General features: G+C 36.9%; 1 protein-coding gene across 14 annotated transcripts in view; it reads left to right on the forward strand.

The window, feature by feature from the left end:
- The window catches only part of CACNA2D1 (calcium voltage-gated channel auxiliary subunit alpha2delta 1), a 524,082-nt gene that overhangs the window by 385,525 nt on the left and 111,591 nt on the right, over positions 1 to 26,966 (forward strand). For all 14 annotated transcript variants that reach the window (XM_045166379.1, XM_045166383.1, XM_045166384.1 and 11 more), the window contains exons 8-10: positions 9,519 to 9,588; positions 11,833 to 11,883; positions 15,321 to 15,420. In XM_045166379.1, coding sequence (XP_045022314.1) covers positions 9,519 to 9,588; positions 11,833 to 11,883; positions 15,321 to 15,420 — 221 coding nt within the window. The remainder of the gene's footprint in view (positions 1 to 9,518; positions 9,589 to 11,832; positions 11,884 to 15,320; positions 15,421 to 26,966) is intronic.

Consider the following 26,966-nt stretch of genomic DNA (forward strand, 5'->3'; position numbering starts at 1 on the left):
AGCCAGTGTTTACGTCTCACTGCCATATCTTGATATCATGGTACCCTTGGGGAAATATTCAGACTTGAATTGTTAAACAAAAAGGATAAAGTAGAATTAAGAGGAGAAAAAAGTTAAGTGCTTCTTATTTGCTAAGACATTTAGGAAAAAGCCGGTGATGATTAGCCACTCTGCTGATTTCCATTTTTCAGGTTATTTAAACTGCATGGAGGCACTGCTGCCTCCATACACGGAGGGCTCCAGAGCTGACATAATGTAAGGGCACCTCTGTAGAGCCAATTCTGGATAGCAGTTTGGTATGACTGGGGATGGATTTGGCCTCTAACATCTGTCCTTAGATTGAATATCAATAATTTGTCTGTTTTCTAATTTTGGTTGATATGTATGGAAATACGGTATAAAAATGGTTGTTGTATGTCTTTTTCTTCTTTTTTCCCCTTTTCGCCTTCTTTTCCTCTTCCTTCTCCACCTTTCCTTTTTCTCCTCTCTCCTCTCCAACTTAGCAGATAGTTAGGCTGTGTGATAATAGAAGGAGAATCATTGTATTGAGAGGAGTTCTTGATTTCATATTAAAACTTTCATGGCTAAGTCATATCTTTGAACCTGTTTCTTAACCAGTAACTTGGGATGATTGAAGAAGGTGATTTCCAAGGCAGGCACTACCTTTATTTACTTATGCATTTAGACCTCATTTGCTATACCACAGTCCTTGTTTTGTAGGGTAAACTAGAGGTACTTGCCCTAGTCATACAGCATGTCATGGCAGAGTTGAAGCTGGAACCCATATCTGATGACATCTTGCTGACTATGTGCTGACTGGACAATCAGTTTAATTTATGAGTGCTTTCTCAATTCCTGGGTTTGGAAGATCCCCTGGAGAAGGGAAAGACTACCACTCCAATATTATGGCCTGAAGAATTCCATGGTCTATAGTCCATGGGGTTGCAAAGAAGCAGACATGACTTAGCGACTTTCACTTCACTTCCTTTAGAAGCCCTTAACTGATTTATATAAATTAACCTGACTGTTATTAAAACTCCTCTCAAGAGCTATCAACTGTTTGAATTTTTATGCATCATAAAAACTATAGGTATAGACAACACATTTCATCAGTGTCTCTTGAAATTGTACCAATTACTGCAATAATTGGGACTGTAATTAGAAGTTACTGGCTTGTCAGAATGCCAATATAGACAGCACTTATTCTTTTTAGGTAATTAGTTGCACTTATAAAAAAAGGAAAAAACTTAAATCTCAAACTTCATGTTACATTTTTGGTTAATCATTTAATTAAATGTCTTATTAAACATTTGTTCTTTCTTCATCCTCTTTCATTTATTTGTTTCAAAAACACGGGTTTACAGAACAGGAACCTAGTATATGTTGAATTAGTATTAAATATTCCTTATGGAGACACTTCCTTGTTCTTGGATCTGCTAGGATTTTGCTAAAATACAATGTAAAGGAACCCGTGTGCAGAGTATATAGAGGGACATATTTTTGCCATGTGTATAGGCAGTTATTCTTAACCTGCTTGACTCTTTTTGAAAAATACCTTTAAAATGTTTTAAACAGCAAATAACAGATAACGACAGAGCAGTCCAAAGAATACTTTTTTAGTTATTTATAAAGGGAGCATTTGCTAGATTTCTGGTTAATTTGAAGAAAACATGATAGCAATGGAGCCTCAGCATTTTGAGGTATTTATAAAAGAATAACTGCTTTCAATGATCAGTTTTCTTAAAAAAAAAAAAAAAAAAAGCCTGATTTTTTTTTTTTTACTTTGATATTTGTGAATGGATATGAAATTTAACTGTAAATATGTTTAATTATATTTGTTGAATGCTGTATGAATACACTTGAAGTTGAAATGATTACCTTATTGCTTTTTTATAATAATAATGATTAGAGTCCAAGCATCAGTTAGGAATAAAACTAGCTACCAGTTACAGGAAATCCAAAACAATGGTGATTTCAACACTATAGAGGTTTATTTCTTACTCAGTCAAAGAATATCAGTTACAGAGACCAGGGCTGATAAGGAAGCCTCACATACAAGGGTTTACACTCCTGTCTTATTTCTCTGACATTCTCTGAGTATATATTCTGCAGTGTCCACCATTGTTAACTTGTGTTTTTTTCTTAAGGAACAAAGAATAGTATTCCCTTTTTAAGGCACTTTCTGGAAATCACACAAAACCTTTCCTCTTATTGCAACATTGGCCAGAGTTTAGTGGTCTCATGGTCATAGTTTACCTTTGGTTTATATTGTTAATTATACAATTTGCTTTTCTGTATACCATTGATCAGTTGTATTACTTGCAAAATCATCATATATATATATATATATATATAAATGCACACACATATACAGAAAATAATATATTTTTAAATTCTCACATGATCCAAATTTATAGAGGTAATTCTGTAACCTTATTTTTGTTTCCTTTTATATGACCCCCTCTCTTACCTGAGTCTGTCTTATTTTTTACATATAAGGGTGGAAGAGTCGTTAACTTTACAGTCAACTATGGGTCCAGTCATTTCACAAATGAGAGCAGTTAAGTAAGATCCTGATATGAAAATGGGATGTGCTCATAATTTGATGGAGGATAAAATTGTATGTAAAAGTCTGCATCTGTCTGTGTCTATGCTAAGTCACTTTAGTTGTGTCCGGCTCTTTGCGACCCCATGGACTGTAGCCCACCAGGCTCCTCAGTCCAGGGGATTCTCCAGGCAAGAATACTGGAGTGGGTTGCCATTTCCTCCTCCAGGGGATCTTCCAGACCCAGGAAACATTAAACTTCCTCTCTTAGGTCTCCTGCATGGGCAGGCAGGTTCTTTACCACTATTACCAGCTGGAAGCCCTAAATATGTGCATGCTGCTGCTGCTAAGTCGCTTCAATTGTGTCCGACTCTATGCGACCCCATAGACGGCAGCCCACCAGGCTCCCCCGTCCCTGGGATTCTCCAGGCAAGAACACTGGAGTGGGTTGCCATTTCCTTCTCCAATGCATGAAAGTGAAAAGTGAAAGTGAAGTCGCTCAGTTGTGCCCGACTCTTCGCGACCCCATGGACTGTAGCCCAGCAGGCTCCTTCATCAGTGGGATTTTCCAGGCAAGAGTACTGGAGTGGGGTGCCATCGCCTTCTCCAAAATATGTGCATAAGTATTGTTAAAAATCTTTAGCTCTTTTTAAGTTCTAAAGTAGCTCATTTTTATTCCCTTTTCTTTGATACATTGCTAAATTTGCTATCCATTTTTAGATACATAGAACCATCTTTGATGTGCCGCTCTTGTTGTGTTCAGTATATTTTATTAAGAAAAATTTAAAACACTTTTGTCAAAATTTAGAAAACTTTTTAAGCACTTCTCTCAGATACACCAAATATAAAATTTGTAAGAAATACATCCTTTAGCCGCATTTTCTAAAAAGATTATTGAGTTATAAAAATGATAATCTTGTTCCTATAGAATCACAATTTACTTTTGTATCACTATTATCACCTAACTGGATTTATTTGCTTAAAAAAGTAGAAACTTTTTTCTCTGTCAGAGTTCAATTTTTCTCTGTCTAGCATACATGTGAAATTATTTTCCAGTAAAATTCTCTTCATGTTTTACTTAATAGAACTTGTTGTGTGCAAGTTTATTTTTGCACTAGAGCTAATAATAACATATGGACCATCTAAATGATTAAGTCTTTGTGTACCATTTACTTTATTGAATATTTCATTTAATCTCACAGCTTGTCGTTGTTATCTGCTACTTCTGCTGACAAATAGTCCTTGTTAAATGGAAATGTTTTACATGGGCTGTCTGATATATGCAGAATTACCAGCAATTTGCTTTGTAACATGTGCTTTAATTTTTAAAACTTATGATTTATCCTTGGCTGTAATACCTTATATCTGTATGAATTTCCAATATTTATTTACCTAAATTAGAAAAGTGTTCTGGACATATGACCATACAGACGTCAAAGGCACTCTCAGACCAATACAATACTATCATTGAACATCAAGTCTAATTTCTTAGAAACAATATTAAAATCTAAAAAGAATTTGATTAAATATGTCAATATACTCAAGTGTAAATTGGAAGGAGGAAAACATAAACTAGCAAAACTGCTGTTTCTGAAGGAACTGAGGTTCCTAAGGATTCAGGTACCAATAGGAGAGAATTTTGCTCTGAAGAAGCTCATAGGTAGATGAGACAGGAAATGTCTTAAACACATTAACATGCAATGCAAAGAGACATCTAGTACATTTATTAAAAAGTTACCTGGAGTTAACTTAGATTATTACTTCTCTAGTAAAATGCAGCTGTCTGGGATTGTTTACTTAATGACATCTGTCTCACTTAATGTGGCTTCAGGCCATCCCAAGAATCTAACCTAATCTACATTTTGAGTTTTACAGTGGCACCCCACTCCAGTACTCTTGCCTGGAAAATCCCATGGACGGAGGAGCCTGGTAGGCTGCAGTCCATGGGGTCGCTAAGAGTCGGACACGACTGAGCGACTTCACTTTCACTTTTCACTCTCATGCATTGGAGAAGGCAATGGCAACCCACTCCAGTGTTCTTGCCTGGAGAATCCCAGGGATGGGGGAGCCTGGTGGGCTGCCATCTATGGGGTCGCAGAGAGTCGGACACGACTGAAGCGACTTAGCAGTAGCAGCAGCGGTACAGTTAAACCTTCTCCATGTACTCCAAATTGTTTTTCCCCCCTTTAGTATTTATTTGGTTTTATTTTCTCCAACCTGCCCCATTGTTCATATCCCTGTATGCTTTGATCCCAGAGCCCCATTTCTAGTCATATACAACTTATCCATAATTCCAAATAGAATACATTTGGCTTTCCCCAGAGCAGTCTGTCTTTGTTTTGCTCTATCAGAGAACTTTTTTTTTAATCTAGATTACAACAGCTATCAAATTTTATCCTTCTTCAGAATTTATTTGCATATGCCCTTTTAAAAAAAGCATGGCGATGTAAGTAATTGCAGGTAAACTCTGTGTGTGTGTGTGACAGAGAGAAAGAGAAAGCGATCCAAGCAATAGAATGACAGTTGGCTTTTACAGGCATTTTTTAGTATGAGAAAACTTACTTTTTTTGTCTTTCCATGAGACTGAAAATATGAAGTCTTTTTGAATTTTAAAAATGCATTTTAACTTGTTAATTGAACATGCAATTAGATGCCATTCAAAATGGTGTTTTTACCAGAGAATCAGCCCTCAGTTCATCATTTTGTACTTTATTACTTCCTAGCAGAAATGAAAAACTCATACTCTTATTTTTAAGCATATTTACTAGAAAATGGCTCAACAGTGTGCATACTTTGTCAAGAATATTTCAGTATTCTGAGTTAACATATAGGTAAACACTTCAAATCAATGGTTTGATCACTGACATAGCACACCCCAAATGTCTTGTAAAGTAGAAATGCCATCAGGTAGATTTAGTCAAAGATACACCCACAGTTCCTTTTTTATCAGGATAAAAAAACAAGTGATCATTATCACCATTAATGATGGCCTTCAGAAATGAGATGCCCACATTGTAGGCTTTCATTTCTACTTCTTTCTCCTGCCATTCCAAAATTTTATTGGAAAGCAAAAAGGACTTTAGCAAATTTCACTTTTTGCAAGGTTTGTAGAAACTCTGATTTTCTTTTACGCAGCGTTCATTGAACCTCATTATGAAACTGATTATTCTAGGGAATTGCAATGTATGGTTATTATCTTTTTTTTTTTTCTATTTGACCTTCCTTCTTTCTGAGCCTATATAAATAATGTACCATATAAGTACCACAATGGGATTTTACAATCAACTAATTAGTATCACAGAAGAAAGTACATTATTTAATTTTAACAAAATGTAAACATCTTAAAATAACTAACGGTTATTTCCCTCTGGTAAATATCTCTGCAGACTTCTATGGGAACAATATTAATACTTTTAAATAGAAGCCATCTAAAGTTATAAAACATGTTACAATTTAATGTCTGACTCCTATTGTAAATTATGACCCTTTTTTCTGTCTTTAAAGAAATAAATTTTATGGAACATATTAATAAATGTCACAGTTCATTTCAATTAGTAGTTATACCAAAACCAGAAATCCTAGGTGAATTTACTCTGTAAAGAATTCAGAAATTTAATTTTTTTAATTAATTTAGTTTATAATTTAAGGATAATTGCTTTACAGAATTTTGTTGTTTTCTGTTAAACATCAACATGAATCAGCCATAGGGGGCATATGTACACCTATGGCAGAAGTCTAATTTAAATGTGACTTTCAAATTCCTGTTTTTTTAACCATTTTCAAATACACTGGTTGATCACTTTCAACTCATGGTGATCACTTTTATTGTCAGTGGTAACCAATCCCAGTTCTCCTCTCACGAAAATATTTGTATCAGTCTGAATCAGAAAAGAGATAATACAACATTTTAAACAGGGCTAGTTAATTTTTTAATAAAGAATTATTAACTTTGGCAGGGATTAAAGAGGAATTAGCTAGAAGTAGGGATAAGTCTAAATAACACAGGAATTCCAGATACAATATTGTATAACTACCACCCATAGGGCAGAACTAGGTAACCAAAGGAAGAGACTTTGGTCCCCAAGTGCCCCTGGATTGAGATGCAGATCCTTTTACAGAGAACATGGTTCTGGCCCACCAAATGGCAGAGAAGGTACTGCAGTATCACAGAGTTTGCTGGAAGTTCACCCTCGGAGTTGCAGGTGTCTCATCAGAGGCTCTCCACAAAAAATACCCGAGGGTACTGTTGGAGAGCCAGACAGTGCTCCATAAGCCTTGTTCTGGAGAAGCTGTGCATGAGCTCTGGAGGATATGTACTGCCAGAGCCACACCAGGAAAGCTGCACTTACTGCCAGAGCGTTGGAGCAAACAAACCAGACCAGGATTTAGAAACCCTTTCTCACAATGTCTGTTTTCATCATCTGCTGAGAAAGCTTAAATTGTCCTTGTTAGGTAAAAGAAAAATACTTAAGGGACCAAGAGACATTTTCCTAACACAAGATAAAAGAGTGAATTTGGAGTTAAGAGGGAATAAATGTACAACCAGCCCAGGATTTTACTGAAAGAAGAATGAGATAAATTTGAAGTTATTACAAAGACCCAGACTTGAGGAATTATGTAATAGTTGAATGTGAACTGAAATGTCTGCCTGTGTGCTTGTTGCTGAATTCTAGTACTACCACAAACAGAAAAAAAAAAAAAAGTCATAATTTATCTCACTAACTCTAAGTTTCTGCAGATGTTAATGGGAATAATTAAATTTGCCATTTCAGTTGCATACTATATCAGTACATATTGTTGGGGCAGTGCTATATTTAAACTTAGCTGTTTCTTATAAATGTGATTAGTTATTTTAAATGAATAAATCATTTTCTGATGTAGGTGCTAATAAGAAGGCCATTTCACAGTCAAGGAGAGGCTCAGTAATATATATTTTTGACAAATCCTAATTGGCCAAATTATCTTAGTCAGCTAATAAACATGATTCTCAGAAAAGTTCTACATAATTTTCATCATTTCTCAATAAAGGGCAAAATACATTGAGAGACGTACATCATATGAAATATTATTGGGAATTTTCCCAAGAGTTACATGTCTAAGTGTGTTCAAGGAGAAGAGGACTTCAACATAAAATTATCATCCAATTCATAAGCACTTATTGTTCTCCATTGGGTCAAAGGGGTGTGTGTGTACGTGTAAAGGTTTGTAAAGTATTTTAATTAAAGTAAGTTTAGAGTTAATTGGAATAGTATAAAATAATTACATTTTAAAAACAGTTAAACATACTTTTTTTCAATTTACTGCAAAATGATAAAGACTCTGAAACATCTTGTTAGTTATAGAAGATTCTTGAATCTGTACTTGAATTATTTCACATCATTCAAATAAATATCAGGAAAAGTTTTCTTCAGTGCAGTTATGTTAATTATAATTTAGTTTTTAAGTTATAATTTTAAATTATCAAATATGCCACTCTAATGGCAGAAAGTGAAGAGGGACTAAAGAGCCTCTTGATGACAGTGGAAAAGATGGCTTTAAAACTCAACATTCAAAAAACAAAGATCATGACATCCAGTCCCGTCACTTCATGGCAAATATATGGGGAAAAAGTGAAAGCAGTGACAGATTTTACTTTCTTGGGCTGAAAAATCACTGTGCAAAGTGACCTTTTGAAATTAAAAACCACTTGCTCCTTAGAAGGAAAGCTATGACAGACTTATACAGCGTATTAAAAAGCAAAGACATCACTTTACCAACAAAAGTCCATATAGTCCATAGTCATAGCTATGGTTTTTCTAGTAGTTATGTATGGATGAGAGAGTTGGACCATGAAAGATGAGCTCTGAAGAATTGGTACTTTGGAACTGTGGTGCTGGGAAAGATTCTTGAGAATCCCTTGGACAGCAAGGAGATCAAACCAGTCAATCCTAAAGGAAATAATCCCTGAATATTCATTGGAAGGACTGGTGCTAAAGCTCCAATACTTTGGCCATCACATGTGAAGAACTGACTCATTGGAAAAGACACAGATGCTGGGAAAGACTGAGGGCAGGAGAAGGGGGCAACAGAGGATGAGATGGCATCATCGACTCAGTGGACATGAGTTTAAGCAAACTCAAGGAGATAGTAAAGGACAGGGAAGTCTGGTGTGCTGCAGTCCATGGGGTCACAAAGAGTTGGACACAACTGAGTGACTGAACAAGAAAAAGTACTCAATCTGAAGTTCCAGTACTTTGGCTACCTGATTGGAAGAGCCAACTCATTATAGAAGACCCTGATGCTGGGAAAGGTTGAGGGCAGGAGAAGTGGGTGACAGATGAGATGGTTGGATAGCATCACTGACTCAATGGACATGAGTTTGAGAAACTCTGGGAGACAGTGAAGGACCGGGAAGCCTGGCATGCTGCAGTTCCTAGGGTTGCAAAGAGTTGGACATGACTTAATGACTGAACAAAACAACAAGGTTAAAAAATTATGCTGTTATAACAATCCAAGAAAAACAGTCTTTTTATAGACCAAGATAGTATAACATTGAATGAAAATAAAAGGATCAAATAATTTAAAGTACAGTTTTCATTAGTGGCAAATAAATTTTCTGTTAAATTTTTCTGTTAGTAGAGAGGAAAGAAAATGTATATTTTCTGGACACTTGGTGAAACATACTCATGGGCACCCTGAACATCCCTATGCCTACAGGTTATTGTTTAAATAATATGAAAAAAATTGACTTAAGCCACTTTCTTCTGTATTGCTATGTTGTTTTCCATTTAAAAATGAAAAAGATTAAAGGCATAAAACTCTGGTATCTCCAAGTTTAACATTGCTGTGGATAAGTGGAATGTGTCCTTAGTGCTTTGTAACTTTTAAAAATATTACTTTCCTAGATAACACCTAGTATTTTGGTTTTAATTCTCTATTTTAAATTTAACTTCTCTTGTTCTTTCTAATTCTTTTTGTCTCTCTTTTTTTAAAGCTTCTCCATGGGTTGATAACAGTAGAACTCCAAACAAGATTGACCTTTACGATGTACGCAGGAGACCATGGTAAGAATGTTTGGGTAATAATGAAAAGATGAAAAAGACAAAATAAGTTTTATTTCTTTTTCTTTCTTTTTTTCTGGTGTAAAAGTTGGAGGGACTCGTTCTATTATTAGTGTTAATATTGTCTGATTATTATAGAGCTCTTGTGTGTTTTTTTTTCTTCTATACATTTGCATTTTCTATACACTTCTACTTTTAAAAATAAAGTTAAATGAAAATGATGAGTTCAGTGGGCACTGATAATGAATATTGTTGAACTGATTCATCAAATGCATTTGAAGTGGACTTCCTTTAAGTTTTTAGTTAGTGTCGTCTCTAAATCTCTTTTAGCTTTTAGGGATTTCTGTTGAAATACTCCCACTTCCTTGTAGTAGGGCTCTAACAAAGTGTCCAGATAGAGTAGAAGGTAGTTTGCCTCTGGCAGTGAATTAATGAGAACTAGCCCCAAGGAAAGAGCTACCCCTAGTTATAGACATATTGCTTAGGTTTCATTTTTCCAAAAAGAAAGTTTAATTGTTCCTTCTAAAGAAACTCATTATTCTAATATATAAGTAGAAGAATACCAAAAAAGTCATAATTACCCTTGTTGGGAAATAATTATTAAACTTATGTATTTAATTGATTTTTTAATGTATGTAATACATGGCTATATATTTTTTAATGAGTATGCATGTTATTATACAGTATACTGCTTTGTAAGCTACTATTTCATATCAATACCTTTGAGTACCTTTTCATAAGAAACACACTTAACATCATTTTAAAAGAATGGCTAAATGGTAAATTATTTTAAAAATCCTCTATTAATGGACATATAGGTGATTTCTCACTTTTTGTTAGGATTCAGACAAATTCTAAGACATATAATGGTCAATTCAAAGAAATATAAAGCTTTTTAAATGCTCTGTTAAATGTCCTAGTAGCAATTTACATTAATACCAACCATGTATAATATTACCAGATGCTATTAATCCTCATATTATTCTTGTTAATATTTCTCCAAGTTAGTGGCTGTGGAGCCATAGGTTGCTGAATGGAGACAAACCCTCTGCCACCATGTGATTTAGGTTCAGGAACGATTTGTTTTGGCAGAAAATTAGAAATTAGGTCCCAACCAGAGGAGACAGATGAAATTCTGTCCTCTTATTTTCCCATGGAAATGCATGCCAGGACCATTTGTCAAAATGCTAGACATGAACTAGATTTGCCTTTCATTGAAATAAGCCAGCAACCCTGCCATTTTAACCTTCTGACAGAGAAGCAAACTTGAATGCAAGCTAAAAATTCTTTTCCAAGACCATATAATCCTGAATAGTTACTAACTGTGCTGAATATTGTCTAAAAGCTAATTGGCAAGTTATCTGGCAAGCTTCTGAGAAGTTAGATTTGCAGTGGTGGACAAAGTAGAACATTGAGTTTAGGCTCAGGTCTTTTTGTTAGGCAGACCCCAACAAAGGCAGGCCCCTAGTTCCCATTAGTCTACAGCCAGGCACCATGAGCTTTTTGGATTATTCACCTTTAGTTAACTTTATGTCTACAGTGACTAAGCTATTCTCCTAGAGTTTCTTTTCATACACAGAGATTCTGAATCTATAGGAGTTGGGTTTAGTATGACAATCAACATTTTGAACTGACTCTCCAGGTGATTTTTAGATACTGTAAAGTTTGAAAACCACTACTTGAAACTCTTGGAAATAACATTTAATTATATATTGCTCTGTTTCTAATTACTTTATTGTCCCTTTGTATTTCCCTTATATTGATACTGCTTTTTCACTTTCCTAGACTACCTATTTATTTTTGTGGGAATTGTGTGTGTGTGTGTATTTAAATTAATGACATAATCTTATTATTTATTTTTATTATTATTCCTTAGAGTGAGTTTTGAAACTGTGATCAGCAAAATGGAATTTAGGATAACTTTTCTCCCCCTTAGGGAAATACTCTTCCAGAAGTTAATTTCTTGTACTCCTAGTATTAAAGCACACCTCTTATTCCTTTGTTATAAATACCTGTAAAACATACTTTAAATATTATACCTCTGATATCTCTATTATGTTAAATATTGTGTTTTTAAGTTGATGTTGCAGAATCATCAATTAAATAGTATCATCTACCTAGATAGGAAGGACATAGGGCCATGCTTGGAAAATGTCTCAGAGATCAGTAAATAGAAATTCAACAAATATCAGTGTTTGAGATTTTACAAGAGAAAAAAAAATACTCATATGAGTTTATTTGTTTCAGGTACATCCAAGGAGCTGCATCTCCTAAAGACATGCTTATTCTGGTTGATGTGTAAGTAGTTAAACATTACATTATTTTTTTATATACTGAGAATATAGGAAGTTTTCGGTAACAGTAATAGTTTGAGACTAGAAATAGGTGGGGAAGAAAAAAACCAAAGAATAATTATTATGACTTTGTCTATATGCAGACAAAGAAATCAAATTAAGACAGTAACAAAACAAACAAAAATTCTCTTGTTGAAAATGAGAGGAATCTTTGTCAGAATTGAAAATTATGACTTGGTTCTGAAGTCTAAGCTTTTTGAAAAATTATTAATTTGCTTCTAGTTTTTTTCTTGTTAAACAGTATTAAAGTACATGATTGCTAAAACCAATCATTTTCTGCTACCAAAAATGTAAAATTGTTTAGGTGGCACTTAGTCACTATTGATCCAAATATCTTTTAGGGATTGGTCACAGAACAGATTACTACTAGATATATTGCATGTCTATACTGGAACTTTCTCAAGAGAAATGATGAAATACAAGAAAAAAATTATTAGTTTTTATATTGGTTATTTATTTGTCACATTATTTCAAGTTAGGTACATGTGTATAATCTTCCAATAAGATTGAGATTGAAATTTGAAACTGTAGAACATAGAGAAGACTATATCCTGCCATGAAGATTCAGTTTTTAAGAGCAATACTATAGAATTAAAAACATGAGGTATAAAAGCTTTTATTATTTTCCCTGAGAGAAAAAGATTACATCCTCATCTGTTTTTTACTTCCCTGGTGGTGCAAAAAGAATTTGCCTGCAGGAGACTTGAGTTCAATCCCTGCATCAGGAAGACCCCCTGGAGAAGGGAATGGCAACCCACTCCAATAGTCTTACCTGGAGAATTCCATGGACAGAGTATCCTGGCGGGTACAGTCTATGGAGTCACAGAGATTCGGACATGACTGAGCAACTGACACTTTCATCTGTTCTTTGCCACTGGAAGTAACAGAATTCCATGGTTTATAGGCAACTAAATTCATTTCACAGGATATTGTCAGCATTTGAAAATTTCTCCATTATAAAGAGTTGGACACGACTGAGCGACTGAACTGAACTGAACTAAGTTTAAAATCTTTTAATCTTGCCTGAGAAAGAGAAGATAAATGAAGTCAACAAATATAACTTAAATATTAAATTTCATTTCATTTGTTAAAATGAGTTTAAACTTCATCTTTTTTAGTTAAATTATTGTAGATTTTGTACATTTGCTAATCCTTGATAGTCTTGTGAAATATAAATCTAAATGGGAATGCAATATGTTGTAATCCTATTGGATATATGCTAATGTCCAGACATAATTTCTTATATTAAAATATTTAGAATGCATAAGGTCTACTAAAGTTAAAAATAGATGTGCATGAGGTTGTAATGGCATTTTAAAAAATTATTTCAACAGAACTAAACTGAGAGTATCTTATATACAATGTGATGATATAGAGACAAAGATTATTAAGACACGGTTCCTCCTCTCAAAGATGATTCAAATGTATTAGTGAAATGAAACCATATTCACAAATAACTTAAAACAATTACAGAAAGTACAAGATATAAAGTATGACACAGCACTGAAGGAATACATAGGTGAGAGAGCACATTTCAATTTGAAGTGTCAGGAAAGACTTCATTAAGGAGATAAAATTAGAATTGAATCCTTATAGCTAAGATTTAACAAGGCAGGCATGGAAGGGAGAGAAGAGAGTGGAGTTTCAGGTGGGAAAATTGATAGAAGCAAAGGGGCACTGTTGAGAATATCTAAAGGGACTATATAGAAGGTGGAGGTAGGAGAGAGAGAAGACAATGAAACTTTCTGAATGCAAGGCTTTTAAGATTCTTGGATGTTTTATAGGGAACTATTTTGTACATAGGGCTTCCCTGGTGGCTCAGTGGTAAAAATCTGCCTGCTATCAGGAGACACAGGTTCACTTTCTGGGTCGGGAAGAATCCCTGGAGAAGGAAAGGGCAACCCACTCCAGTAGTCTTGCCTGGGAAATCCCATGTACAGATATCCTGATGGGCTACAGTCCATGGGTTTGCAGAGTTGCCAGATATGACTTAGTGACTAAACAGCAACATTTTATAAGTAACAGAAGTAGATGAAGATATGCTGCCAGAATTTTCACCTGTTAGCACGGGGCAGAGAAGGAACTAAGAAATGAATGGTTGTCACTCTGGCTCTGGATCTCGAGGTGGTAAACACATAAGCTAGAATGGAAAGAGGATGGAGAGAATACTGTAAAGTACAATGAATAAGAGAGGCTGTCTGAATGGGAAGGAGAGTTGAGAGGGAGAATGAAATTGAATGACTGAGATCTAGTGTGGTTGGTATCAAGGGGATATGTAGGAAAGAAAAATAAGTTTTGGAACTAATATGTCATTTTGGGCATTGAACCCATAGTCATTTAACAAACAGCTAGAAAAATAAAACTGGGGAAAACTTAGGAGCTACAAAAGTGAATACAAAAGATACAAAAGTGAAAGTTAATTGCCCAGTGTCAAGGAAAGATTGAGCGACTTCACTTTTACTTTTCATTTTCATGCATCGGAGAAGGAAATGGCAATCCGCTCCAGTGTTCTTGCCTGGAAAATCCCAGGGACGGTGGAGCTGGTGGGCTGCCGTCTATGGGGTCTCACAGAGTCAGACACGACTGAAGCGACTTAGCAGCAGTAGCAGTAGGAAAGACTGAAGGCAAAAGGAGCAGGGGGTGGCAGAGGATGAGATGATTAGATAGCATCAGCAATTCAGTTGACATGAATTTGAGGAAACTCCAGGAAGATAGTGAAAGATAGGGAAGCCTGGCATGCTGTATTCCATGAGGTCACAAAGAGTTGGATATGACTTAGTAAATGAACAACAGCAACAAAGTGCCTGGAGATGAGCCACACAAATTAGATGAGGTCATCCAGGATCATAAAATATATACAGACAAGATAAATGATGACTAAATCCCTGAGAATATCTACTTTAAGAATAAAACAAGGCATTGTGTTTACAAATCTATTATCAAATTCTTATGCTGCTACATAATAATTGTTTAATCAAGTCAAATAGTGGGCTCTTAGGGCAATGACTGCATGATATTAACCTCTGTAGCCCTCACTTCTAACTTGGCTAATAGAGCTGATATTCAGTATATATTTCTTGAAAAAGTGAATATGCCATGAGTATCTGTAGTTTCTTAAAATTATCACTTGAAATGTAATTTTCATCCTTGTAATTAGAAACAAATACATTCTGATGCTTGTAGCAAAGAAAGACAAAATTTCTTGTACTTTATTTCTACTTGCTATCAAAAGTAGGACTTTTTCTAGTACTGATATTTTAAAGACAAATTATGTTAATATTATATAGCATCAGTGAATACGTTGCATTTCCTTAGGGTGTCTGATGTTGACTAAATGCATAGTCATTAACATGTGTGAATCTGTTTTTTGTTTTAAAATAGGAGTGGGAGTGTTAGTGGATTGACACTTAAACTGATCCGAACATCTGTCTCCGAAATGTTGGAAACCCTCTCGGATGACGATTTTGTGAATGTAGCTTCAGTAAGTATATGATGATTGCATTTTTGTTGAGTTAAATCTGCAATTTTTATCTCTCTCTGATTTTAAGTGTCTGATTGTGTTTTGTCATAGATAGACTGAGATATTTCTGGTTCTATTACAAGACTGTCTTACTAAGCTGTTCTCTCTTGTTACTCATTCTCCTATACTTTCACACCAAGGTCCTTTCTCAGTGTTTGTGCCCATGAGAGAAATGATTAAAGCAATGAATATGAAGGGAAAACATTATATATATATTCTCCTTGACTCAGAGGAGCTTAAAAAGCTGACACGCACCCCTGTACTCGTTGATGACATTGTAACTCCTAATAACTATTGACTTTGCAGTATAATTGTATGACTCTTTTCTGTTCATTGTAATTCTCAACTTTCACACTGGACATATGTTCATAATGTAGTATGTTTTTAAAGTTTATTTTTTATTATTATTAACATGAGAACTAATAGATATTTGAATCTGCTTTCTTAAAAGTCTTATTTCCAGGAACCATTTTAGACCTTCCTCTCATAGGTAGAGAGATTTGATTTCTGAAGCAAATAAAGGAGGACAGAATGAATGTTACTGCATCTCATTTTAATTCATAGTATTTTGGCAGAAATTTCATGACTGTGCACTGGTTGATTTAATTTCATGTTTGAAGTGGTTATATTCATAGAGATGAAAGTAAAAGAAGATGTAATTGTGGTGAGGTCATTTTGTATTGAATGTAAGACAATGGCTCTGCCTCTGAAACCATGTGGGAGGAAGTTAAAGCAGGTGGTTTACAGTCAGTTTACTCCCTTCATGGGAAGGGCACCCACTAGAAGATAAACATAGTCAGAGGAACTGAGTTAATCTCGTCAACCAGAGCCTCAAGTAGCTAGATAAATTGTTTACTAAGGGGAAGGCAAATTACTTTGAAATGCTTTTAGCAGATTATCCCTAGCTAAGGATAACATAGGGCTTCCCTTGTGACTAAGCTGGTAAAGAATCTGCCTGCAATGCAGGAGACCTGAGTTCAATCCCTAGTTTGGGAAGATCCCCAGGAGAAGGGAAAGGCTACCCATCCAGTATTCTGGCCTGGGCAATTCCATGGACTGTACAGTCCATGGGGTTGCAAAGAGTCAGATGCAACTGAGAGACTTTCACACACAGTTCAGTTCAGTTCAGTCACTCAGTTGTGTCCGACTCCATGCGACCCCATGAATCGCAGCAGGCCAGGCCTCCCTGTCCATCACCAACTCCCGGAGTTCACCCAGACTCACGTCCATCAAGTCAGTGATGCCATCCAGCCATCTCATCCTCTGTCGTCCCCTTCTCCTCCTGCCCCCAATCCCTCCCAGCATGAGAGTCTTTTCCAATGAGTCAACTCTTCACATGAGGTGGCCAAAGTACTGGAGTTTCAGCTTTAGCATCATTCCTTCCAAAGAAATCCCAGGGCTGATCTCCTTCAGAATGGACTGGTTGGATCTCCTTGCAGTCCAAGGGACTCTCAAGAGTCTTCTCTAACACCACAGTTCAAAAGCATCAGTTCTTCAGCGCTCAGCTTTCTGCATAGTCCAACTCTCACATCCATACATGACCACTGGAAAAACCATAGCCTTGACTAGACGAACCTTTGTTGGCAAAGTAATGTCTCTGCTTTTGAATATGCTATCTAGGTTGGTCATAACTTTCCTTCCAAGGAGTAAGCGTCTTTTAATTTCATGGCTGCAGTCACCATCTGCAGTGATTTTGGAGCCCAAAAAGATAAAGTCTGACCCTGTTTCCACTGTTTCCCCATCTATTTCCCATGAAGAGATGGGACCGGATGCCATGAACTTCGTTTTCTGAATGTTGAGCTTTAAGCCAACTTTTTCACTCTCCACTTTCACTTTCATCAAGAGGCTTTTGAGTTCCTCTTCACTTTTTGCCATAAGGGTGGTGTCATCTGCATATCTGAGGTTATTGATATTTCTCCTGGCAATCTTGATTCCAGCTTGTGTTTCTTCCAGTCCAGCGTTTCTCATGATGTACTCTGCATATAAGTTAAATAAACAGGGTGACAATATACAGCCTTGACGTACTCCTTTTCGTATATGGAACCAGTCTGTTGTTCCATGTCCAGTTCTGACTGTTGCTTCATGACCTGCATACAGATTTCTTAAGAGGCAAGTCAGGTGGTCTGGTATTCCCATCTCTTTCAGAATTTTCCACAGTTTATTGTGATCCACACAGTCAAAGGCTTTGGCATAGTCAATAAAGCAGAAATAGATGTTTTTCTGGAACTCTCTTGCTTTTTCCATGATCCAGCAGGTGTTGGCAATTTGATCTCTGGTTCCTCTGCCTTTTCTAAAACCAGCTTGAACATCAGGAAGTTCACGGTTCACATATTGCTGAAGCCTGGCTTGGAGAATTTTGAGCATTACTTTTCTAGCATGTGAGATGAGTGCAATTGTGCAGTAGTTTGAGCATTCTTTGTCATTGCCTTTCTTTGGGATTGGAATGAAAACTGACCTTTTCCAGTCCTGTGGCCACTGCTGAGTTTTCCAAATTTGCTGGCATATTGAGTGCAGCACTTTCACAGCATCATCTTTCAGGATTTGAAATAGCTCAACTGGAATTCCATCACCTCCACTAGCTTTGTTCGTAGTGATGCTTTCTAAGGCCCTCTTGACTTCACATTCCAGGATGTCGGGCTCTATGTCAGTGATCACACCACTGTGATTATCTGGGTCATGAAGATCTTTTTTGTACACTTCTTCTGTGTATTCTTGCTGTCTCTTCTTAATATCTTCTGCTTCTGTTAGGTCCATACCATTTCTGTTCTTTATCGAGCCCATCTTTGCATGAAATGTTCCCTTGGTATCTCTAATTTTCTTGAAGAGATCTCTAGTCTTTCCCATTCTGTTGTTTTCCTATATTTCTTTGCACACTCAAGGGTAACATAAATAGAACTTGCTGGGGAGCAACTTCAGCAGAGTTCAGGGATACCCTCAGGATGAATGGCATCGGCGAATGAATGACACCGGGAGGCCAAGCTTCGGTGAGCGAGGCCCATAACTTTATTTTCAAGAGGAGCTTTTATAACCTGACTTGTACACAGAGGGAAATGAAAGATGCAAGGTTATGCAGAGTCAGCCCAAACACTCCAGCAGTTTTTCCCTTATTGAAACCAGGATTTTTTTCTGTATGTCTTTCCATAAACAAGGGTCTTATGCTATGTACATTATCTTCTGGCCTGGAGGCCTGTTGACATTTTATGACCCGTTTTTGATAACGGTTGATCAACCAGAAAACTTGTTTTCCCTTGAAGTGTTTTTTCTTTGTATTTCTAATCTGTGTCAGCCTCAGAAAGTACTAAACAGAGTTACATTCTCATGGAGCAAAGGTGCAGTGGGTCACAACAAAGAAAGAACTTATTAGGTCAAAGGTCTGATGTGGTTAATACCAAGGCTACTACTTGTTTTTCTTACATTCCAACTGCATTAACTAATGTACTCCCAGGTGCACAGTGGATAAGGGATATGGGAACTTGGCAGCAAGCATTGGCCCAATAATGAAGCTCTGTACCAGTACTATTCTAATAATTTTTCACCCCTCAGAGGGCTCTATGCCCATTAGGACTTTTAGAATGTTTAGGCTTCCCGTGCCATGCATGATTGGGAAGTTATGAACAACCATGTGTGTTAGTTGTAAGAGTAAGGAAAAACCTGTCAAGCAAGCTAGAATGCCAACAGAGGGGTTAGAATAGAAATATTCCTTTCATGCCCAGGAGAGTTGTCAATTTAGAGCCCTAAGTTGATTTTCTCCAGAGAAAGGTGGTTGGGGATGGCCCCCTGCTAATATCAGAAGAGTGGTTGAAAGGCATAATATAGTAAACAGTAGACAGACAGATTTTGGTTTCGGGGTAGATGCTCGAGCAGGTCCAGGGAATCCCTTGAATCCTGATCCACCTTTGCCTGTCAGGTCTTCTCCACATGACCTTTGTCATGGGTGGGATCTCCCGTGGTGGCTACCAGCAAGAACTCAAGATCAGTGTGGCAAGATGGCTTTAAAAATACCTAGTAGGTAATATAACACTCTGGGTAATAAACAGGAAATATTTCATGGTTTAAATACTCCCACTATACAAGGAACCCAGCAAACCTCTTTTGAGACTTATTTCAAGGGCCCCAGAACAGTGTCTTCAATACAGTAAGGGAGGATCTGGTCTATTAGTGTTGTAAGGCTACTTAACCAGAATAATGCAGACTGGGTAGCTTTAACTGAAGAAATTTTTCTCTCACAGTGCTGGAGGGTGGAAGTCCAAGATCATGGTGCCAACAGGGTCAGGTTCTCCTGAGGCCACTTTCTTGGCTTGCAAACTGCTGCCCTCTTGCTGCCACTTCCTTTGGTCATCCCTCTGTGCAGACTGATTTTTCTTCTTCTCCTTATAAGGACACCAATGATATTGGTGTCATATGCTCTTACCCTGATGGTCTCCTTTTTTTTTCCATGTGTCCCCTCCCTGTTTTTTAAAAATTTGTCTGTTCTTTAACTGAAGGATGATTTTTTTACAGAATTTTGTTGTTTTCTGTCACCTCATTAAAAAAAGATTACCTATGTTTACTGTTACATTTGGAGATAGTAGGGATTAGGACTTCAACATAGGAATTTCAGGGGGAGGCAGTTCAGCTCGTATCACCTAGGAACTGCCCTCCATGCCCAATTGTTTCTGTGTTTTATCTGAACATTTAGCAGTCTTTTAGCTTAGCCAAGAAAATATTATTCATTCAGTCATGTCCAACTCTTTGAAACCCCATGGACTGTAGCCCACTAGGGTCCTCTGTCCATAGAATTCTCCAGGCAAGAATACTGGATTGTATACTGATTCCCTTCTCCAGAGGACCTTCCCAACCTAGGAATCGAAACCAGGTTTCCTACATTGTAGGCAGATTCTTTACCTTCTGAGCAACCAAGGAAACCCTAGCTTGTTTATATTCTTGATATTATTAGTAAAGTTTGATATTGCATAAGAGCTCTGATTAATGTTAGTCTGATTTTATAACCTGACTCCATGTGTTAGCTCATAACATATTCAACAAAATGTGTACAAGTAAAATGTAATGGTCGGTCTCTGAAATAAATTGATTAGAGAAGGTAATCAATTAATTTATACATAAACATATTTATTATAACTGCATTGGAAAGGTTGTTAACAAAATGTTATGTTTGGCGTAGCAAAAGAGGAAATTGTAAAAACACTAAATTCAGTACACATTTGGCATATCAAATGAAATTTATATAAAACCACCTGACATTAAACATGATTAATGTCTTAATATGGCTTCTTCCTGGTTCTTACTCATGGATTCCAGTGTAAATGGATTTATTTGTGTCATGGTCCCAAGAAACAGAAGGAAGCGAGACAAGGAAAGGAAGGAAACCAATTAAAGAAATTTAATTTAAAGGAACTCAATCCTACTGAGGAAGTCTATAAGCTGTATAGTATACGAACTGTTATTCTGCCTCGAGGTCAAGTGAACTGGGGTTTTAAGTGTGTACCAGCATTCCATATGTGTGGAGATAATAGACTCCAGTCATAATAGAACTGAAACAGAAAGTTGCAGGTGATGGTAGCTAGAAACCTGTCCAAAATCTACTATATTCAGTTAATAGTCCTTAAAGATGGCATCTAACATGTCATTCAAGACCAGTGTTTCCTCATTGATTTTTTTATATGGATGATCTTGCCATTAATGAAAGTAGGGTCTTAAAGTCCTCTACTATTACTGTATTACAGTCATTTTTCCTTTTGTGTCTGTTGCTATTTGCTTTATGTATTTAGGTGTTCCTATATTGTGTGCATAGCTATTTACAAGTGCTATATTCTCTTGTTAAATTGATCCTTTTACCATTTAAAAGTTCCTGACAGGGTAACCATTGTTTTTTTATGAGTAGATACAGTCTTGTGCCAGGACATTAGTGGACTTCATGCCATGGTTCAAAGTATAAACTGCATCTTGATGGACAGCATTTTAATTCAAAGACTGAAATCTCCAAGTTGGAGCTTTCACATATGAGAGACTATCCCAATGTTGTTGTTGTTGTTTTTTTTCCAGACTGGCAGTTCCCAAGTGATGCATTATATCATAGACCCAGTGGATTCTGTGGTCATTTGTTTGTTGTTAGACCTCCTTTACCATAAAATAGATTGCTTGATTTGATGTGAGGTTATGCAACATTCTATAATGATAACCCTTCATGATAGATCAGACAGTTCAGAGGATTATCTTAGTGGATGAGGAAATGTAAACAGGAAGAGGAACGCTTAACTGAAATATGTATCAATAACAAGGAAAACAAAATTGACCTTACCCCATTCCAGAATTATAAATAAAGACTGGTTATAACCTATTTGATATCAAGTTGTTAAATGTCTTTTTGAAGAGTGATACTGTATTGAATTCTCACCATTGGATGATTTCCAGTGGGTTGGCCATTCACCAGTGGCAATAGGTATACATGCTAGGTGAGAAAGAGCCTGTATTTTTAGGTCCACATAAATTCCCTCTCTCTCTGCTACCTGGTTATTGCATTTATTTGCAGTTCCTACATACAAAGGCTGGATGACTTCCAGTGGACGAATCCTCCTATCCACTCATTTAGTACCTCCTCTGTAATGAATCGGAGAAGGCAATGGCACCCCACTCCAGTACTCTTGCCTGGAAAATCCCATGGATGGAGGGCCTGGTGGGCTGTAGTCCATGGGGTCGCTAAGAGTCAGACACGACTGAGTGACTTCACTTTCACTTTTCACTTTCATGCATTGGAGAAGGAAGTGGCAACCCACTCCAGTGTTCTTGCCTGGAGAATCCCAGGGACGGAGGAGCCTGGTGGGCTGCTGTCTATGGGGTCGCACAGAGTCAGACGTGACTGAAGCGACTTAGCAGCAGCTGTGATGAATGTTGTCCAGTGGTGATTGATTTCAAACAGACGTCTGCACATTTGATGCCTGCTCCCGTAGATCCATCCTTATGCTTCTTCTCCAGAACTCTTTGGGGAAGGTCTTCCAGTCTTGATTCTTCAAGGGTATTGGCCAACCAGCCAAGCCATTTGCCACTGTGCAAGAGTCCATGTGTTTTCTTATCTCAGTCTGCTTACTCCTTCACACCAAGTTAATACCCAGGTGGTTTTTGCCTCAAAATCCATCAACATCCATTCCCTGGCATGTTCTCCCACTATCTGCTGATTCATATTAAACAAATATTGCATCTCTTTTGTTGCGTATTTTCTTCTGTTACCCTGGAACAGAGACTATTTTTCCAGGTAAGCCATGTTGAGACCTGGTCTGTTTGTTGCCTAGAACCGTGAGGAAGATGAGCTCAGATCTGGAGGATAGGAGGCTTCATCATGTATGGTCTCTAGCATGGAAAAACTACTATGCTCTAAGGGGAAGAGGTTACTTCTGCCTATTCAGAGGGTATAGGGGAACCTGGAAGTTCCGTGTTCTCAGTCCTATTCACTGGATGTCCCCATTCTCCTTTGAAATAGTTCATGAGGTAGGATTCAAGTACAAGTGGCTTGTATGGAAAGTAATTCTGGAAAAGATTTAGACAAATGTAAGAAGTAAAACCAAAAAAGAAGAGAACTAATACACAATGAACTACCAAATAGGTTACCACTCAGAGTTAATAGATGTAATCCTCGGAAATTCTGAAAACCAATGTAGATTGCAAGAATTGAAATTATTCTTTTTTTCCAAGCGGACGATATGTTAGAGCATTTGAAGTTAATGATGGCTCCCAAGGAATGTTAATTTCCTAGTGTTCCCAGGCCACCTTGGGCACAAGCAGAAGGCTCCCAGAAACCTCGTGCAATTAAATTTGGGATGACATGTGTGGAAATATGGGTGGGGCACGAGTAGCATCTACTTAAGTTGAAACTGAACAATACTTTTAAAAGTATGTTTTAAAAGACTTCCTGACTAAACAATAGAAATGAATTTGAATGAATTTTGTGCTTTCAACATTTAGCCAGCAACTAATGATTCTTTCCTAACTAAAATAAAGAACTTTGATGGAATTGTGATTGACCTTTGTTTGCTTTTCCTGAAAATATAGTTGTCAAATGTGTGTTTCTTTAAAGAGAGTTGTTAACTAAGTTCTTTTGAAACAAAATTGCAAGATGTTTCCTTGTGATCTCAGTGAATCAGGTTAATACAGACTTTACTGATGTATTGACAGCTCTCTGACAGTTCACAGTAAATTCTTGCTGGGGCATGCTCACATGATGTAGCTTGAATATGTGACCGAAAGCATGTAAGTAAAGTGAATATGTTGCTTTTAAAAAGACCTGCATGCATTTGATATGGAAGTAATGTATCTCAATATCTCAGGTTAAAATTATGGAAATATCTCAGTTACATATTCAAAAATAGGGGAGAAGAGTGATATTAAAAGATATACAATTCGTGCAAGTTCTAAGATGAATATTGCAAAAAATATTTGAAAGATGAAGTCATAGTGATTTCACACTCTACTCCTAGAGAAATTTATTAGTGGTCTTAGTTCCTAGTATAATGGCTTGTTTGGTTGAGATTCATAAGTATAATTTACTTTATTTTAGTGGTTTATGGCTGTTATTTACCATAAGGAGATACTTTTGTCAACTATACTCTGATTTTTTATTAACTATATATTTTTGTTTGCTTTTGTTGTCTGAGAAAAATGATTAGTACATTTTCAGAATTGAAAAGTCACTAAATGATAATAACTTATATTATTCCAGACATAAATCTGTTCTTCAGAAAATAAATACAAACAAGATGTAAAGTAGATATTTGTCATTGTTTATCTAGTTTATGTGTTAATCTTTAATTTCATCATATCATAGTGAATTCTTAGAGTTAATTTTTCTTAACACTGCTCATGATGTGCAGGGAGTGGTCTATGTGTTTTTAATAGTTACTCATTTGTTCTCTACAACAACCTTGAGAGGGAGATAATATTACTGATGTAAACTTTATAAAGAAATAGAAAATGTAGTTTGCTATTTCCAATGTATTCTCTTAGCAAAACTCTGTTAGCTTTTGCCCTGCCAAATTTGCCTGTTACTCCAGGTATCTCTTGACTTCCTATTTTTGCATTCCAGTCCCCTATAATGAAAAGGGTATCTCTTTTGGGTGTTATTTCTAGAAGGTCTTGTAGGTCTTCATGGAACTGTTCAACTTCAGCTTCTTCAGCATTACTGAATAGGACATAGACTTGGATTACTGTGATATTGAATGGTTTGCCTTGGAAATGAACAGAGATCATTCTGTCGGGGGAATTTGTAATTTCCTTGGTTCTGTCTTGTTGCAACAAAAATTTGAAGCAATGGACAGACCAGTGTTACAGCCCTCAGACGGACCAGTGTTACTGCGCTGTGTTACAACTCCGTTTTATTTAGAAAGTAAAGGAAAATACATCCTCAAGGCGTGAGGGCGTGCTGACCCAAAAGACGTAAAGACAAGACAGTCCCCTGGCTCAGTTTTGGCTCCTCTTTTTATATGATTTTTTTTTCTTTTTCCCTGAGCCTGCCCTATGTAAATTGGGCTAGCCAGGAGGGCTCTTTGTTTTACCTGAGGTCCTCACTCTGGTCCTCAGAACTTACTTTGTACTAATTTTTTTCCCTTCTTTGTCTATTAGCCACCACTATTTTGGACTCCTTTTTCTTATTTTAATGACCTAACAATTCTGTCTTTTTGAGATTGCATCCAAGTACTGCATTTCAGACTCTTGATGACTATGAGGGCTACTCCATTTCTTCTAAGGGATTCTTGCCCACAGTAGTAGATATAATGGTCATATGAGTTAAATTCACCCATTCCAGTCCATTTTAGTTCACTGATTCCTAAAATGTTGATGTTCACTCTTGCCATCTGTTTGACCACTTCCAATTTACCTTGATTCATGGACCTAACATTCCAGGTTCCTATGCAATATTGTTCTTTACAGCATTGGATTTTACTTGCATCACCAGTCACATCCACAACTGGGTGTTGTTTTTGCTTTGGCTCTGTCTTTTCATTCTTTCTGGAGTTATTTTTCCACTGTTCTCCAGGTGCATATTGGGCACCTACCGAGCTGGGGAGTTCATCTTTCAGTGTCATATCGTTTTGCCTTTTCATACTGTTCTTGGGGTTCTCAAGGCAAGAATACTGAAGTGGTATGCCATTCCCTTCTCCAGTGGACCACATTTTGTCAGAACTCTCCACTATGATCTATCTGTCTTGGGTGGCCCTGCACGGCCTGGCTCATAGTTTCATTGGATTAGACAAGGCTGTGGTCCATGTGATCAGACTGGTTAGTTTTCTGTGATTGTGGTTTTCATTCCATCTGCCCTCTGAGGAATAAGGATAAGAGGCTTATGGAAGCTTCCTGATGGGATATATGACTGAGGGGGAAACTGGGTCTTGTTCTGATGGGTGGTGCCATGCTTGGTAAATTTTAAATCCAATTTTCTGTTGATGGGCAGGGCTGTGTTCCCTCCCTGTTGTTTGACCTGAAGCCAAACTATGATGGAGGTAATGAAAATAATGGCTACCTCCTTCAAAAGGTCCATGCACACACTCAGTGCCCCGACCCTGCAGCAGGCCACTGCCAGCCCACACCCCGACTGAGACTCCTGAACACTCACAGGCCAGTCTGGGTCAGCCTCTTGTTGGGTCACTGCTCCTTTCTTCTGTGTCCTAGTGCACAGAGTTTTGTTTGTGCCCTCCAAGAGTGTGTTTCCCCAGTCCTGTGTAAATTCTGGTGGCTCTGTGGTGGGAAATGGCAACCTCCTCCAAGAGGGCTTATGCCACACCAGGTCTGCTACACCCAGAGTCCCCACCCCTGTGGCAGGCCACTGCTGACCCGTACCTCTGCAGGGAGACACTCAAAACACTCAAAAGCAAGTCTGGCTCAGTCTCTGTGGGGTCTCCTCGTGCTTACAAGGTTTTATTTGTAGTAGTTTTTCTAAGGGAGAAGCCAGGATTGGAGAATAGCCATATTCATTTATTAGTCTAGATTTATCCACAAAGTTATGTGACTGGCTCCTGAAGGAAATTATAAAATAAGTTTACTAATTTTAGTGCATATCTGATGTATTTAAGTAAAATTCCAAACTATTAGAATTCTTAGAAATTCAAAAGTAGAGTATGATTAGGTTATAAAAACAAGGAGAAATGCTTCTTTTAAATCTAAATTTATTGTTAACTTTTGAAGAAGAAAATTATGTTTTGGTAGAAGAATTCTTTTAAGAAATCTGCTTTATTTTGACTTGAAAAAGCATATATGAATTGGATTATTATAATTACAAATAAATACTTAGACATTGTATCCGGATTATATATCTTGCTTAGGTATCTTTTTATAAATTTATTTACTTCCTTTATCATATGTCCTCTTGTTTCAGTCATACTACCTAGATTGTTATTTGCATTTATATAATATTTAATGTGAAAAACCACTCCAGTACTCTTGCCTGGAAAATCCCATGGACGGAGGAGCCTGGTAGGCTGCAGTCCACGGGGTCGCTAAGAGTCAGATACGACTGAGCAACT

Source organism: Bubalus bubalis, chromosome 8 (assembly GCF_019923935.1).
Source record: "Bubalus bubalis isolate 160015118507 breed Murrah chromosome 8, NDDB_SH_1, whole genome shotgun sequence".
NCBI classification, from domain to species: domain Eukaryota; kingdom Metazoa; phylum Chordata; class Mammalia; order Artiodactyla; family Bovidae; genus Bubalus; species Bubalus bubalis.